The 16,278-nt window shown below is 40.5% G+C and overlaps 1 protein-coding gene across 2 annotated transcripts in view; it reads left to right on the forward strand.

Moving 5' to 3' along the window:
- Positions 1–16,278, forward strand: part of PDSS2 (decaprenyl diphosphate synthase subunit 2) — a 71,743-nt gene that overhangs the window by 17,307 nt on the left and 38,158 nt on the right. For both annotated transcript variants that reach the window (XM_082216676.1, XM_082216675.1), the window contains exon 3: positions 15,392–15,590. In XM_082216676.1, coding sequence (XP_082072802.1) covers positions 15,392–15,590 — 199 coding nt within the window. The remainder of the gene's footprint in view (positions 1–15,391; positions 15,591–16,278) is intronic.

Below are 16,278 nucleotides of genomic sequence, written 5' to 3' on the forward strand. Positions count from 1 at the left end.
TTAAGAACGGACCTCCAGAACAAATTAAGTTCTTAACCCAAGGTACCACTGTACTATTGAGATATATGAGAATAATATTCAGAAAGACAGTTTCCCTTCCTGTTTCCACCTGTGCTTCATTAAAAAGAAAAGTTGTATAGTGCTTTTTGTATATGATGATCTCTACAGTCCTTACTTTTATCCCTGTTTGCAACAACTCTATGAGATCCTTATATAGGCATTTCCCAGATAGGATGCTGCACTGAAAAATAGTGTTCTAAGTGAATGCACAGCAGCAGGATTTTTTCCCCACATAGATAGTTTTATAGTAGCAAAAGCACTCATCTTTTCCATCCAGGCACAAGTACCGCACGTATCACTTTCCAGTCTGTGTTTGACCTTATATTACTTCTTATTGTACTGATACACAGTAAAAAGGGTCTATTTTTCAATGAAATTATTATTAAACCGATTTGAGGGTTGTTGTTGTTGTTTTACAATCAAGTGGTGTGTAAATTTTATGAAATAAATAAATAATAAATAAAATTGTTAAAATGCCTTCCTTCATTTGGATCGCCTCCCATACCTTGGTATCCAATCCTCCAATACTGGTGCATTGACGACTCCCCCCCCCAAAAAAAAAACAACAACAACCTGAATTGTAACTAATTGTTGAATGGGCAGCTGTTAGTAGGTGTACAACTATTTTCCTGCCTTCTAACGTGGCTAGGTCTTTTACATAACCAAAAAGCATAACTAATAGATTGGCTCATAACTTATATCCAGCAGTGATGGCTCTTTTACTGTTTCTGATAGAAATCATTGGCTTCCATTGCATCAAAATGTTGATTCAGGATATGGGAGAAATTAATGAGGTGTATGGTAAACGGCGTTTCTGTGTGCTGCGCTGGTGCTGGCTCGCCAGAGCAGCTTCATCACGCTGGGCCGCGTGACCTGGAAGTGTCTCTGGACAGCGCTGGCCCCCGGCCTCTTAAGTGAGATGGGCGCACAACCCTAGAGTCGGACACGACTGGCCCGTACGGGCAGGGGTACCTTTACCTTTTTTATATAGGTAGAATGAATGACTTGGCCTCTGCAAACCATGGTCCAAATATCTGGGGGTGGGGGGAAGCTTGTACAGATGTCTTTGTCTTCTTATAATGATGAGTGCTTTGGCAGTGGTAATATGTAAGGAGCAGTTCCTGGTCCCATCACCTCCTGGCAAATAGAAGGGGAAGAAATGGAGGCAGTGAGAGATTTTACTTTCTTGGGCTCCATGATCACTGCAGATGGTGACAGCAGCCACGAAATTAAAAGACGACTGATTCTAGGGAGAAAAGCAATGACAAACCTAGACAGCATCTTAAAAAGCAGAGACATCACCTTGCCAACAAAGGTCCGTATAGTTAAAGCTATGGTTTTCCCAGTAGTGAAGTATGGAAGTGAGAGCTGGATCATAAAGAAGGCTGATCGCCGAAGAATTGATGCTTTTGAATTATGGTCCTGGAGGAGACTCTTGAGAGTCCCGTGGACTGCAAGAAGATCAAACCTCTCCATTCTGAAGGAAATCAGCCCGGAGTGCTCACTGGAAGGACAGATCCTGAAGCTGAGGCTCCAATACTTTGGCCACCTCATGAGAAGAGGAGGCAGTGGAAGACAGGAGTGCCTGGCGAGCTATGGTCCAAGGGGTCACGAAGAGTCGAACACGACTAAACAACAACAATCCACTTCTCTGTCAATAATTTGGAGTTGGGTATGTGTAGCTTGGAATGTTTAATCTGGAAAAGAAGAAACTGAGAGGAGATATGATAGCCATTTTCAAATATCTAAAGGACTGTCACATGGAAGATGGAGCAAGCTTGTTCTCTCCGGTGTAAGTCTCGAACCAATGAATTCAAGTTACAAGAAAGGAGAGTCCAACAAAACATCAGGAAGAAGTTTCTGACAATAAGAGCTGATCAACAGTGGAACGGACTCCCTCAGAAGTGGACTCTCCTTCATTGGAGGTTTATACGCAGCGGTTGGATGGCCATCTGCCATGGATGCTTTAGCTGACATTCCTGCATTGCAGGAAGTTGGACTAAAACTCTACAATTCTATGATTCTATGTGCCAAAAAAAGAGCAAACCCCTCCTATACATGGTGGACATCTTATAGAGCTCTGAATCTGGGAACAAATAAAGGCAGTATTGTCCTTTATTATTGTTAATGTACCAAGACTTTTGTTTGTCTTTTAACTGTTATACCAGATTTAGTCCTCAGAACAAAACAGTCACTCTTGTCACTAATTTCTAGACTGGTTTATGCTAATCACTGGACATGTAAGGAGATACCTTTGAAACAAGAAAGGCTGGGAAATTGTGGGATATTATATTATTTAAATTGATGCCATGCCACAAATCTTCAACTGCATTAAAACTTGCAAAATATCAAGCCCAGTAGTAATTTTTATAAAGAACATTTACTACTGACCTATTAATAATGTGATTAGTTAAACCCCTTACACAGGGTAATAGTATGCCTAAGGCAAATATATTTTATCTTACAGAAAGGTGGCTTTAAATAGGCACCACTGTTGCAGGAAGGTAAACGGCATTTCCGTGTGCTCTGGCACTTGTCAAGGTGTCCCATTGTGCCAGAAGCACATAACCCAGAAAGCTGTCTATGGACACCAGCTCCCTCAGCCTGAAGCAAGATGAGTGCCACACCCCATAGTCAGGTTTGACTGGACTTAACTGTCCAGGGGTCCTTTACTTTTACCTTTATATTTAACTTTCTGTATGTTCTGATAATTTTATCAAATAAAAAATATTATAAAATGGAGAAGGTAAGGACCATTAAAAAAATGACAATAGTTTTGCACATAATAGGTAGATTAAACTGCATGCTATTTTCTGAATTTTAGGTTCGTGCCTTCAAAACTCTAGTTAAAAGTTTATTTGCAATGACTATGCAAGACAAACTGAAGCAAGGTAAACAGATTCCCATTAATATGCATTGCCAATTATGTAGAGACACCACCAAACCTGTGAACAGATGCTCATCTGTCCAAGTGTTTCCCTGAAATATTTCCACATAGCTTTAAAAATATATAGCCATACCAGTGTAGCTGGAAAGTGACAATACTGATGGATTCAGCCCTATGATGCATGAACAAGAACACATTTTCAAATATAGTTAAGTGGCACTTGTTTCAAAATATTTGTTTCATTTCTCAGATCAAGATGAAACAGCTGAAAATCATTTGGTATTCCAAGTGTCAAACAAACACTGAAATAAAAATTTGCCTCATCCAAGTAAAGAAAGCTTTTATTATTGCAGAAATTTGGCCAATCTTACTGCTTACATTCAAAGCTATGTAAAATAGTTGTATGATGGAAGCACGGATTTGTGGGTACTAATGGCTTTAGTACTAGTAAGTCCTTTTCAAGTGTTGGGACCTGGCATACCAGGGTACGGATTCCTGCTCAAGTCATGAAGCTCACTGGGTAACTGTGGGCCAGTCACTGTCTATCAGCCTAACCAACCTCACAGGACTGTTTGTTGTGATAAGCTGGGGAGGGGGAAACCATGTACACCACCTTCAGCTCCTTGAGTGAAAAGGTGGAACATAAACTGTGATAAATAAACATGTATATATGCATGTGCATACATCTGTACACAAGGGATGACGGATAAAAACTTTACTATCTTTATGATTTCTGAATGGGTTCTACAACCTTACATTGGTCACTTCCATATCACATACACTGTTGGATAAAGACAGTGCTTCATAAGGTAGGTGAGCAGATAGGCTTTCAAGAAATAAGAAGTTTTATCAAAAGGGCATAGCCTTTTTCAAAATCAAAAAAGCAACATTTTTTTAAAAAAACATTTTACACTTCAAGGGTAGCTATAATTGGTTCTTTCCAGTTCTAAACATTAATATAAGGTCCATTGAGAGAGAGTAGAATTAAAGCTTGAATTACCAAAGAAAATTATTTATCAGTAAACAAGGATGGATATGACATGCTATTAATGCTCTGAGAACAAGTATTAATTAATAAGAAAGGCACCAAAGTGTGGGGGAACCCTATGTTTTTAATTAATAGGGTGTGGAGTCCCCAATTTCCCTCCCGCACCACTTTGACCCCTCTAACATTTAAACTTGCTTTAAAGAGATTTATTCCATCCTCTCCCCCAGCCACAGTTTTCACCTCATCATGGTGCTTGTTTCCTCTGCTTTTGGCAAAATATACCAATGAAGCAGATGGGCCTTGCTATGTACATGTGATGATGCTAAACAGTTAAAGGAGATGGCAAGCTGCCTCTGAGCCCTTGCCCCTATCACCAGGTGTGCTGCTATAATCAGCAGCAGGGAAGGGATAAAAATCCCTTCTGAGGCTTGCAACTGCTGCCGCCTCTGGGACAGGATCAGATTAATCAGATGCATTTTGGAAAGTTGGCGTCAGCTCATTTCTATTATTAAGGCAATTCCCTTCCACTATTTTTTTAACAGTTTGCTCGCATTTTAACATTTGCAAAATGCTTTCTTGATGCATGGAAACCTGTATCAGTTGCTGATCTTCAGTTAGGGAGGAAGGGGGGTGTAATGCGGAAGCAGGTGCCTATCTCTCCGGCTGGGTGCAAACACCTGGCTGGGCTGCCAAAGTGAACCTTTTCTGTCCGGACAGCCACTCACCCGTGGCTGACTCAATCGCTGGCAGCATCCATCAGTGGGCGTTTCTTAAACTTCTTCCAGCAAAGAAGCTCTTTGACGCCTAGTCTCCTCCTACACTCTCTGCGCGAAAGCCTTCTGCGCAAGGAGGGCGTGGGCAACGGAGGAGCCCTACTCTCCCTGCTGGTCCCAGGCAAGGAGTCATGGGACCACCTCGCCGCTTCCCCCATCCACCCCCCTTCTCCACTGGTGCTACGCTGATTCTCTTCCCCAGAAGATGGGCTGCTTCTCCCGATCTCTGGACGCTCTCTGGAATCCCTCTGGCTTTTGCTCTCTCCCTCCGGCACTGATGGCAGTTCCCTGACAGGGGGTTACAGTTTACTTAATTTATGCCTGTTCTACTGGGAAGCATAATTAAATTTTCTGAATATCTTTCAACAGAAATGCATCAAAAAGCCATGTATTGAAGTCAGAGCCATATGTTGGTATGGCAGATTTGTTAAGAAACTGGGAATTCTTCAGTAGGGCTTTTACATCAACATGCTAGCATATAGTGTATAATACTGTATAGACAATGTACCACGTGTGCAGTTGGCATGCCCTTCCTCCATGCATCTGAAACAGGCACCTAAATATATTAGACATGAGTAAAATCTTTATATGCACACAAAATCTTAGAAAACTGCCAGGGAAGGGAGCTTTCAGGTGCCTGCACCCACCACCAAACCACTCTACAATGGGTTCATGTCAGTAACAGCAGTGACCATTGAGTCCTCCAGCACAATAGCTCCATGCTGCTGTCAGGCAAAATCGTTCACCACTACCATGCAGCAGGTACAGCTTAAGTTCCCTTGCAGCCTACTAAAGGTAGTGACAGTGAACCAGAGAGCCAGCACAAGTAAGGATTCTGCATTATCACTACTGACAGGTTGCTACATCTTCAAATCATACAGGATTCAGCATAAAAAATGTAGATGATGCATTAAATGCATAAATAATAGCCACATAGGACCCTGATCAGGACTGGGGCTATGGTTCGTTCCCATCACCCAACTTCCAATCCAAATCTTTATTACCACCACCCAACTTCATTCCTGACAACAGCTGCCCACACATCCAAAACTGCTTCTTGCTGCACAAAAAACTGCTGTTGATGCAATCACACCTTGTCTAATTTTCTTTTATCTGGGCACAGCACAAAAGCTTTTCCAGCAATCTTCTAAATAAAGACATTCTGTAAGGATCATCACCACACTGCAAGTTAAATGCAGCTACTCTTAACAATGACCTCTACATGACCAATCATCTAGAACTGTCATATTTGAATCAGTTTTCCAGGTCATTATTTTGGTAATTCTCAGTGATCAAGAGTGATTTGATGAAGGTTTCTTGGTTTGGAAAACTGGTCAACATCATATTTCCTATGAATGGTTAAAGATCCACTTGTGACTTCTTTTCAACTTCCTAAAACAGGAAATCTTTGTGAGCAGATACTGATTACCTGTCTTTCTTTAAAACACCCTGGAAAAGTAATAGTCAATGAAGATATACAGCTAACTCAGTAGGTTAGGAAAATAGGTAGTAATCTTACAAGGATGCAGAATATGTCTTCATCTTATGGCTCAGGCAAGAACTGCTCCTTGTTGTTGTTGTTTAGTCGTTTAGTTGTGTCCGACTCTTCGTGACCCCATGGACCAGAGCACACCAGGCACTCCTGTCTTCCACTGCCTCCCGCAGTTTGGCCAAACTCATGCTGGTAGCTTCGAGAACACCATCCAACCATCTCATCCTCTGTCGTCCCCTTCTCCTTGTGCCCTCCATCTTTCCCAGCATCAGGGTCTTTTCCAGGGAGTCTTCTCTTCTCATGAGGTGGCCAAAGAAGTGGATTACTAGTGATAATGGCTATATGATAAGGTCTGTTAATGTGTCTGAACTTGGCCTCCAAAAATTATTTCTAGTAGTCACTAGGAATATCGTAAAAGTATTCCTGAACACATCCAATTGTCTTTCTGTCTTCACGGTTATCTGGCACAGTACTAGCAATAACTATTTCCAACTTTATAGGTCTTCTCTAATTTCAGAAACATTAAATGTCATTGTATTGGCATAGTTATGCAACAGTAGACTCTGCTTGATATCTGCTGGTCCAACAGCTCCTAGTACATCTTTTGAACAGCTCTACTTCCAATCTCCAGGGCTCTTGTTTGACTACAGATCCAGCTCTTGTACAGGTTCCTGATGGAAAAGATCAGTTCTGAAACTGGCATTGCACAAATGCACCATGCCACAGTTCCAGACCTTGCCTCGGCCAGAGCAGGGTCGATCCTGGTAAATCTTGGCCAGGTAGGTGGGGTACCTGAAAGGAAGATGGAGGCATCTTTTACGTATGGAGCTCCTGATTGCAGATGGTCCTTTTGCCTGATTTTTCAGCGATGCCTCTACCCTCCATTGTCACAACCAGCCTCATTCAGGTTTTGCAGGAGAGACTTCCAGGAAGCTGCTGGGGGAAAGGACAGTCAGCTTCTGCCAACACCCCCCTCCCTTTACCATATGTTTTTCTCTGAATCCAGCCCAAAACCTTGTATTTAATTATCTTCCTTTTAGAATTTATATTGGATTTTGAAAACATGTTTTCACATTTCAGTGGCAACTGTTAAGTAAGGTCAGTTGTTTAAACTATCACTGTATATTTGAAATGATATCAATTGCAGTGGTGATTCTAAGGCAGAAAGTTCTTAATTTAAGATGTCCCAGTCCCAGCAGGTTGATGGGACTCCTGTATGGAAGAAGTGATGTTATGCAGGCTTCCACCATGCCTGCATGATGAGGAGCATAAGTGCAATGACCATATGATCTGTGGGGTTGGGCCAATTGAGACTGAGGACTGTCCTGTTCACAGTGCCACTACATACCATTATTTGGCTACTGCATTTTGGACTTTTCAAATGCAGCCCTATCCAGAATTCAATGGAATAGCTGTTTGTTACTGTAGCATGTATGACTGTGGCTAGGACTGCTTTCTTCAGGTAAGGGCATAGCTTGCTTACCAGCCAAAAGTGGTAAAACGTGCTCTTGGCCTCTACCACCACTTGGGCATGCAGAAGTAACTCCAGATCCAGCAGCACCCACAAGATGAAAATCCAGTTCTTACAAGGGAATGCAACCCCAACAGGAGCAGGCTGCACACCTTTTGAATGGATCTGCCGCCCCCCAAATGTTTGCTTTGACTGGACTGGATAAAATTTTATTTTCTTCATCCTCATTCAGTCTTTCGCTGATGTCAAACAAATGCAAAGAAATAAATTCAAGGCTAGCAGTTCAGTTGTGGGGTTTTTGTTTTTGCTGATTCCACCACTTTTCTTAGTTTGTAGCCTTAATATTTGAATGTAGCTTATCTTTATTTAGAACAATTCAGTCATTGTATTTATCTGTCTTACTAAGCATAGGTTTTGATACATACAAATTATATTTCTATTCTCTCTCTTGGTACACTCTGCTGGATAATTTAAAAAAAATTTAAGAGACCTTTGATCTATCATTTCTATAACATAAAATATAACTTAATTTTATTCCTGACCATAATGGCTTTAACCTTGTGTACTAATTTGAATATGCTTGTGGAGGTAGAATCTTAAATGAGACACAAATGAAGGGAAAATTGCTAATGCTGGCACTGTATATCTAATGAGTACGGTGTAATAAACCATAACCTCTTCAACAGTTCTGTGGAAAACAGTGTGATTATTTTGGATGGATGGCTCTTTATGTATGGCTCATTACCATCTGGCATAATCTGTATTGATATAGACTGTAATTGTGAACTATTTGACATGCTGGTTTTAATAAATGTGACTTGGCTGGTTTGGGCTGGTATATAGGAAACTGTAACAAGGGAGTTAAAGGCTGTCTTTCAGATCTGAATCCCAGTCCAGATTCCTTGTGTGCGGGAAAAGACCACCTCCACAGATCCTCCTCCACAGAACAGATGGTCAGCTCTGGAGTGAGTGTGTGTGTGTGTGTGTGTGTGTGTATTTAGAATTAGTTAGAATTAGTTTTGCTCAAACAGGTGATTGGTGATGTTAGATTAGATATAGGTATAGACTATGCTAGCTGTTAAGTAGTACCTCCACTCTATATCCTAACCTAGCTTCTGGATTGAGAGACTCCACCCGCCCTTCTATCCTGTTGCATCCTGTTGGATCACATTAAGGAGCAGCAATTTGCAGATAGGTGCTTGATATTAAGTTCTTGCTTTCTGAATCAGGACAAGTGTATTCCTGTGCAGTTAACTTCCAGTGCAAAAAAGGGAAAGTTTAGCTGGAGGACATATTGAAGCAGTTTTTGCACTCTTCCATCACTCTCCTGGAATTCTTCCCACAAGGCAGTTGGTAGTAAAAGGCCTAGAAACCCTTTTAGACACACCATACTTTCTGTTTTCTCCTACAGACATACACATCCTTCATATATACCACGTCCCCTGGCAGTGCACTGAAGGAAGTTCAGTTTAAAACAATGGGCTGCGACCTTAACAGACACAAGACGAAAGGGGGGGGGGACAGGGACACAAGAGGAAAGTACAGTGGTACCTCGGGTTAAGTACTTAATTCGTTCTGGAGGTCCGTTCTTAACCTGAAACCGTTCTTATCCTGAAGCACCACTTTAGCTAATGGGGCCTCCCGCTGCTGCTGCGCTGCTGGAGCATGATTTCTGTTCTTATTCTGAAGCAAAGTTCTTAACCTGAGGTACTATTTCTGGGTTAGCGGAGTCTGTAACCTGAAGCGTATGTAACCTGAAGCGTACGTAACCCGAGGTACCACTGTAAGTACATTCACCAGTCCTTACATTATGATTACCCAGTGACCAGATGGAGTGGCTGTTTGTGAGGGCAATCCTGGAGGACCTAAGCAGCAATTGGTGCCAGTGAGGTTGATGAGCAGAGGATCGGCTCACTGCCTCACTTCTTCAGATGTAGCTATGTGGAAATGCTTACCAGAGTGAGGGGGAAGGGAAGCAGCCCTTGCCAATAAAGCATAATACAGTGGTGCCTCGTAAGACAAAAAGAATCCGTTCTGTGATTCTCTTCGTCTAGCGGTTTTTTCGTCTTGCGAAGCAAGCCCATTGACGGATTAGCGCTTTTAGCGGCTTTTAGCGGCTTATCTGCTGATCGGATCAGCTGATAAGCGGCTTAGCGGCTTAGAAAAAGGGGGGGAAGGGGAAAAAACCAGCAGGAACTCTCAAGACATTGTCGTCTTGCGAAGCAAGCCCATAGGAAATTCGTTTTGCAAAGCACCTCCAAAATGGAAAACTCTTTCGTCTAGCGAGTTTTCCGTTTTGCGAGGCATTCGTCTTGTGGGGCACCACTGTAAATCTTAATTCTCACACACAGTTGTGTGACATTAAAGTTTATTATTCCAAATAATGGGTGACAAAAAATAAATTTAACACTAGGGGCATGATCCAGACTCGCCTCTGTTCACAGCTCTGTATGTGTGGCAGGAAGATTTCTGATATAGGGATAGCCAAGCTCAGGGGGTTGGATTGGATAACTAAATATGTTTGCTAAAATAACTTTATATTTTTAATACCAAAAACTATAAAATATTAACGGTTGTTAGATTCCCAATTTCTGTTAAAAAATTATTTGAAAACTGTTAAATCTAAGGAGTTTAGATTCATATGTGTTGTGCCATTTAGTTACACTGTAATGTGGTTTCCAGAACATGCAGTGACAAATCCACAACACTTGATCATTGTTATTATGAATGCCCATTGTTTGCAATGTAATACAATCCTGAGACAGGACAGTGCCCTTCAGATGCAAGGGTAGATTTAATATTGAGACAATGCAAGCACCTAGAAGTAAATGATTATCTGCACACTGCATTTTCTAAGAGACTCCCTTCCTGCAGCTCCAACCTGGTGGAATGCTCTGTCACAAGAGACTAGGGCCCTGCGGGACTTGACATCTTTCCGCAGGGCCTGCAAGACAGAGTTGTTCCGCCAGGCCTTTGGTCAGGGCGCAGCCTGACTCCCTCCTCTGGCAACCTGCACAGAATTTTGTTTAATCGGTTGCCATCAATTTGATTTTAACTAATTTTTATAATGAAATATTCTTAGAATGTGTTATTATTTGATTGTTTATTTGATTGTTGTTAGCCGCCCTGAGCCCGGCTCAGCTGGGGAGGGCGGGATATAAATAAAATTTATTATTTATTATTATTATTCCTGCTGCATCAGAATTTGTATACGTAGCAATGGGTTCCAGGAGTTCCACGTTTTCCTTACTTAATTGTAGAGATTGGTTTTTGTTGTTGAACTGAAAACAGCCATATTAGTTAAAAGTTCTTATTAGGGATAAATCAAATGCTCTGTAATATGATCTAAGGAAATGTGAACATATTATAGATTGGTGGGGTTTTAATGCATTTCGGCAGAATCAACCAAGTCAGTTGGAAATTCTGCTGCAAATGGTATGTCAAATACAAAAAAACCAAAACCCATTTATTCTATGTGAAATAGTGAAAAAAATAAACTGGCTGCGCTCTAGGCATCTTTTGCAAGATGTAGCTTGTTATGGTACATTGCCATGTATTATAATCCGGATAGTACAGTTTTATTTGATAATATATATACCCACTCAGCTCAACTGCTTCAGAGCTACTTCATAGCATAGAAAGCATACACTGCCTCATTTAAAGGAAATTGTGGCACTTGAGCTGTTTACCTTCATCTACTAGGAAGTGTGAGAGGGAGCTCCCCATTCAGACTTCTCTTTGTGGCTTTCCCATACTCCTTTTGTGCTCAGTACGCGAAACAACTTGGTTTGTGGCAGAAGGGTAAATTGCTGGACCTCAGAATAGCAGGTCTCCAAAACTGCGGACTAAGCTAAGAAGGATGATGGGCTGCCCATGGAATAGAGAGAAATGAGAGCAATGGCAGAAATGACAGTGGTGGGTACTCTTGATGAAGGGGATAAAGTCAAAGTTGGATCTTACTTTTGCTAGTGCATCTCACGTAAAATGGGTGAGTGCATATGCGCCTTAAGCTATAGCTAGTGTAAGACTTCAGGATAAGGACACTCATCTGTATACTGTCAACTGCAGCCATATCTCTACCCTGTCAAAATAATAAATAATAATAATTTGTGCTGATAATAGTTAATAACAATTTAGTCTTAAAGGAGTAACGTAAAAAAAGAAAATGGATCTGACACATTTGGAAGTCGATAGGGAAAGGTGGATTTTTAAAAATACTGTACAGCATTTCCAGTGTTTCTATTTCTTTTTTTACTCTTAATTCCCCTATTAGCTCTGTTCTGGCACATCTTATTTTTGGTGCTCTCAAAGCATAACTGTTAATTCAGTCTCACAGTTACATAATAGGACTAGGCAAATATATATATATATATATATATATATATATATATATATATATATATATATGCAGGTTTTGGTGTCTTCGGGTGTCTTCCCATGTAAGAGTCGGGGTGTCTGGGCGACGTTTCGACGAGGTCTCACTCGTCATCTTCAGGCTGGTGCTTTCGGCTTCTTGTTACTGGAACAGAGCAGAATCTGGTGTTTGAGTTCCTATAAATACTGTTGAGGGGTGTGGTGTATAGCCTCCAACGTTCTGGGCAGAGAGGAAGTTCCTAGATTAGTGTGCCTTTTCTTCTTTTGTTCCAGTAACAAGAAGCCGAAAGCACCAGCCTGAAGATGACGAGTGAGACCTCGTCGAAACGTCGCCCAGACACCCCGACTCTTACACGGGAAGACACCCGAAGACACCAAAACCTGCATTCCTGTACCCGTGAAAATCTACGAAAGCAAAAATATATATATATATATATATATATATATATATATATATATATATATATATATATATATATTTTGCAAGGCTATAGCACATGCTACTAATGTTACAGAGCTGCAGAAATGTAACTTGATGGTGATTGGTTTAGTAAAGTATTCTCTAGGCAGGAGTCAACTCAGTTGTTACTGGTGCAGACCAATGTCCACTTGTACAATGGGAATCTCCCCCCCTTCCCTTCCCATCCCTCCCCCCCTCCCATCAGCTCTGGAGAGTTGAGGGAACCCCCAGGATTGAGGGGGCAGAGGGAGAATTCTTGTTGCGGAGTTGCCCTTTATTTCCTGCCCCCAAAAGTTAGTGCTACGTTGGATTCCACTGTGTTTTGCTTATATTATGTGAAGGGGGGGGGAGTGGAAAGCTAGTAACAGTGACAGTCAAAATGATTAATTTTGAAAAAGAATGAATGCTGAGGATATAAATCTGCCTTAAAAACATTCGGTTGTATTGAAATTAGGTGTGACTAACTTAGGTACATTAATATCAGTGGGTCTACTCTGAGTATAACTTTGTTGTATACAATTATTGTCTCACCTAATCGCCCTGCTTCGAACCCAAGATTAGTGAAGGGTTGCTCCATGTGCACAGTGGAAAGATAATGAAACTTTATGTTCATATGCCCTTCTCTAAATAGGTTTGATAGCTCAGTGTTAGTACTGAAAGCTGGTTTTGAGAACTGATCATGATGAGATTGTCTACTTGTTTGTAAATCGGCTGATTAAAGTTTAAATCTGTTGCTTTAGCCACTAGATTTTGATCATTATTACTTCTAACAATGTTACTCTTCCCTATAGTGCTTTTTTCTGCCATTTTGTAAACGGCTGTCTCTGTGACTTTTCTGTGCCCAAAGGCAGTCAACATTGATTTATCCAGGAAAGAATAATTCAGTAAGGCTGCAATCCTAATAAGCCTCACTGAACACAGGAATATTTACTTCCAGATAAAAATGCACAGGATTAGGTTGTAAACCGTGGTTCAGATGACTGCAGTGCTTAAAAGCAGTATAAATACCATATTCTTCTTTCTTATTTCAGAGGGCTGCTTTCGTAGTAAATAAATGTTCAACAAGTGATCTTTAGTGTACTTTATCTATTATGGTTTACTTAAGTAAAAATGGGACCATAGTTAATAATCTCCTGCAAAGTAGACAACCTCTTAATTACTATTATTTCACCACTCCAAGATTTCTGTAGATGTTTTCCCTCCTAACACATTAAACTGAAGTCAGACTGCTTAAGAATCTCCTATTCTGGCATCCTGTATTAAAACTCAGATTCCTTGGGAGATGCCTAGAGCTATTTTATATATCCAGATGACAAAGATTGCTTTACCTTGTTTGTCATTTTAGTTAAAAATTAAGTATGCCTTATCATAAGATGTCGTCTAGCATTTTAAAAAATTGAATATACTAAATACATGAGCTGTATTTTTTAGTGCAGTAGGCTGAATAATACAGGTTCTGTTTGGAGAGCAAACAAGAGCACAGAAACCTAAGGAAGAATGGGAAGGAAGGCTCAGAAAGTATGACACTAATGTATTTGTGTAACCTTTTTGTGGCAAGCTGTACAGAGAGGATTTTTGTTTCCTTCATTAAAAGCTTATTAAAGGGGGAAAGGGACACTGGGGGGTGGGGTGGGGGTGCGGGTCAGAGAGGTGAGTTTGATCTCAGGATATTAATGTGTGCCTTCAGCTGGGGGAAATGAGCCATCACTTGAGTAAGCTGCAGCTTTATGTACTCGTCACTAGGGATCCCCATATGTCCTGGGATCAGCAGCAGCAGTCAGACCTCAGTTGTCGAGAGCAGAGGACACTCATTGGTATTCATGGCAGGTATCTCAGCTCAATCTGCCCAGAGCAAGTCTGTTTAATGTTGATCAGCTGTCCATCTGATAAACTGAATTGATATGGACATTTTCTCCAAGGGCTGCCCTGACAATGACAGCAGAAGCATCAGGATGTCTTGTTAGTTGCCCTCCCTCCTCTTCCCTCGTTCTAGGATGTGTTAACCCTTCTTTAGACATAAGGTTATGACAGAATGTAATTTTCTGTCACATTCAATAGATGGCTTTTATTCCTGCCACTGTCTGAAACAAAAAGGTTAAATTTAGCATATAAAAAGGTTTGTTGTCCCATATACCCATTGCTATAATTTATCTGTGTATGGTAATAGAATGATAAAGTGCATAAAAATGGGGTATTTTTAGGCCCTTTTTTAAAAGTGTTTTTGTTGTGGTTGTTTTTACTTGCAATTATCAACATGGTTTAGGGTTGTTAGTACACATTTGAAGAATGGGGGTATCCACATTTTGATTTATTTTTAAACACTATTTTATATTGTTAAGTATTTCCTTAAATCTAGTAAGACTCCTCATGTCAGGGCCTTATTATACATGGCATCGCATATGTATTTAAACAAATATGTTTTATTAGTCCTCTTATTTTGGAGAGGAAAGCAACCATGGGCCCTGTGCTTGTTTGCTGCTGAAATTTGCCACTTACCTGGCTGCTTTTCTGGCCTTTAAGATTCTTGTTTGTAGCAAACTGCATTGGGAGGGGGGGCAAAAACACAGCCAGGTAAGGAGCAGCTTTTCAGTAGAAAATAAACACAAGGCCCTGATCAGGGTCAGCACCAGCTGCTTTTTCTCCAAAATAAAATCAATCAGGTTAAACACAGTTGTTCAAACGTGTGAGTTAATTCACGTGCAGTTTGCCCCTCAAGTGGGCCAGGCAGGATAGGCTCAAAATGGTGTGCTCACAAAGTGCTGAATGCTATATTTGTATTGATAAGTACCCCATCTGCTATAGTTTTCAGCATTTCTCTTTTGTAGACAACCAGATTATACAGCTGTTTTGCAGCTAATTGAACTGTTTCCTGTCTTTGCTTTAAAGCCAACGAAGTCTGGCAGAGATTACTGAGTTGATTCACACAGCTTTCCTGGTACATCGTGGGATAGTAAACATTGGTGAACTGACATCATCAGATGGCCCATTGAAGGACATGCAATTTGGAAATAAAATGGCTGTCTTAAGTGGTGATTTTCTTCTAGCAAATGCATGCACAAGCCTTGCTGAACTGCAAAATACTAAGGTAATATGGTTTTTATTGCTTTAAAGAAGGTGTAGGCTTCATTTGTGTTTATTTCAGTAGATTTCTCTGCTGCCTTTTGTGAGCTAATTTTGTTAGAAATCCATGTTCCTTGAGGCATTAGATGTCATATAAAACTGTACGTGCTGCCCAAAGGTCTGAAATTTTATCAGATACGTTATGTCAGCTATGTCAAATAAATTGTGCTATAAAATTAACTCTATATTAACCATATTTACTCACCAAGAAACTACTTGTAAGATAGCAGACTTATGTCTACCATAAGTAGAAATGATGAATTAAAGCAAATTGAACATAGCTCAATGAGCTTAACTAATTCCCCTTTAAATATTAATAATATTGTTTGGAACAGGTTTAAAACTAGTTTTTGTTAGAATTTTTTTTCATCTTTTCCATGAAACTTAGAACTCCACTGCACATAACCTTTTTCTATAGTAGTAGTAGAAGTATTGTTTATTAAATTTGTATGCTACCCTTTATCCAAAGATCACAGGGTGGTTCACAACACAAAAATACATAGTACATAATAAAACAAAAACAAACCAGTAGCCCCCTTCCCACAAACACATTTAAAAGGCCATAGAATGTTTAATCAGCCGAAGGCCTGGTTATAGGGTAATGTTTTCACCTGGTGCCTAAAGATATGTAATGAAGGCGCCTGGAGAGCCTC

Source organism: Podarcis vaucheri (genome assembly GCF_965113315.1).
Source record: "Podarcis vaucheri genome assembly, chromosome: 3".
Taxonomy (NCBI): Eukaryota; Metazoa; Chordata; class Lepidosauria; order Squamata; family Lacertidae; genus Podarcis; species Podarcis vaucheri.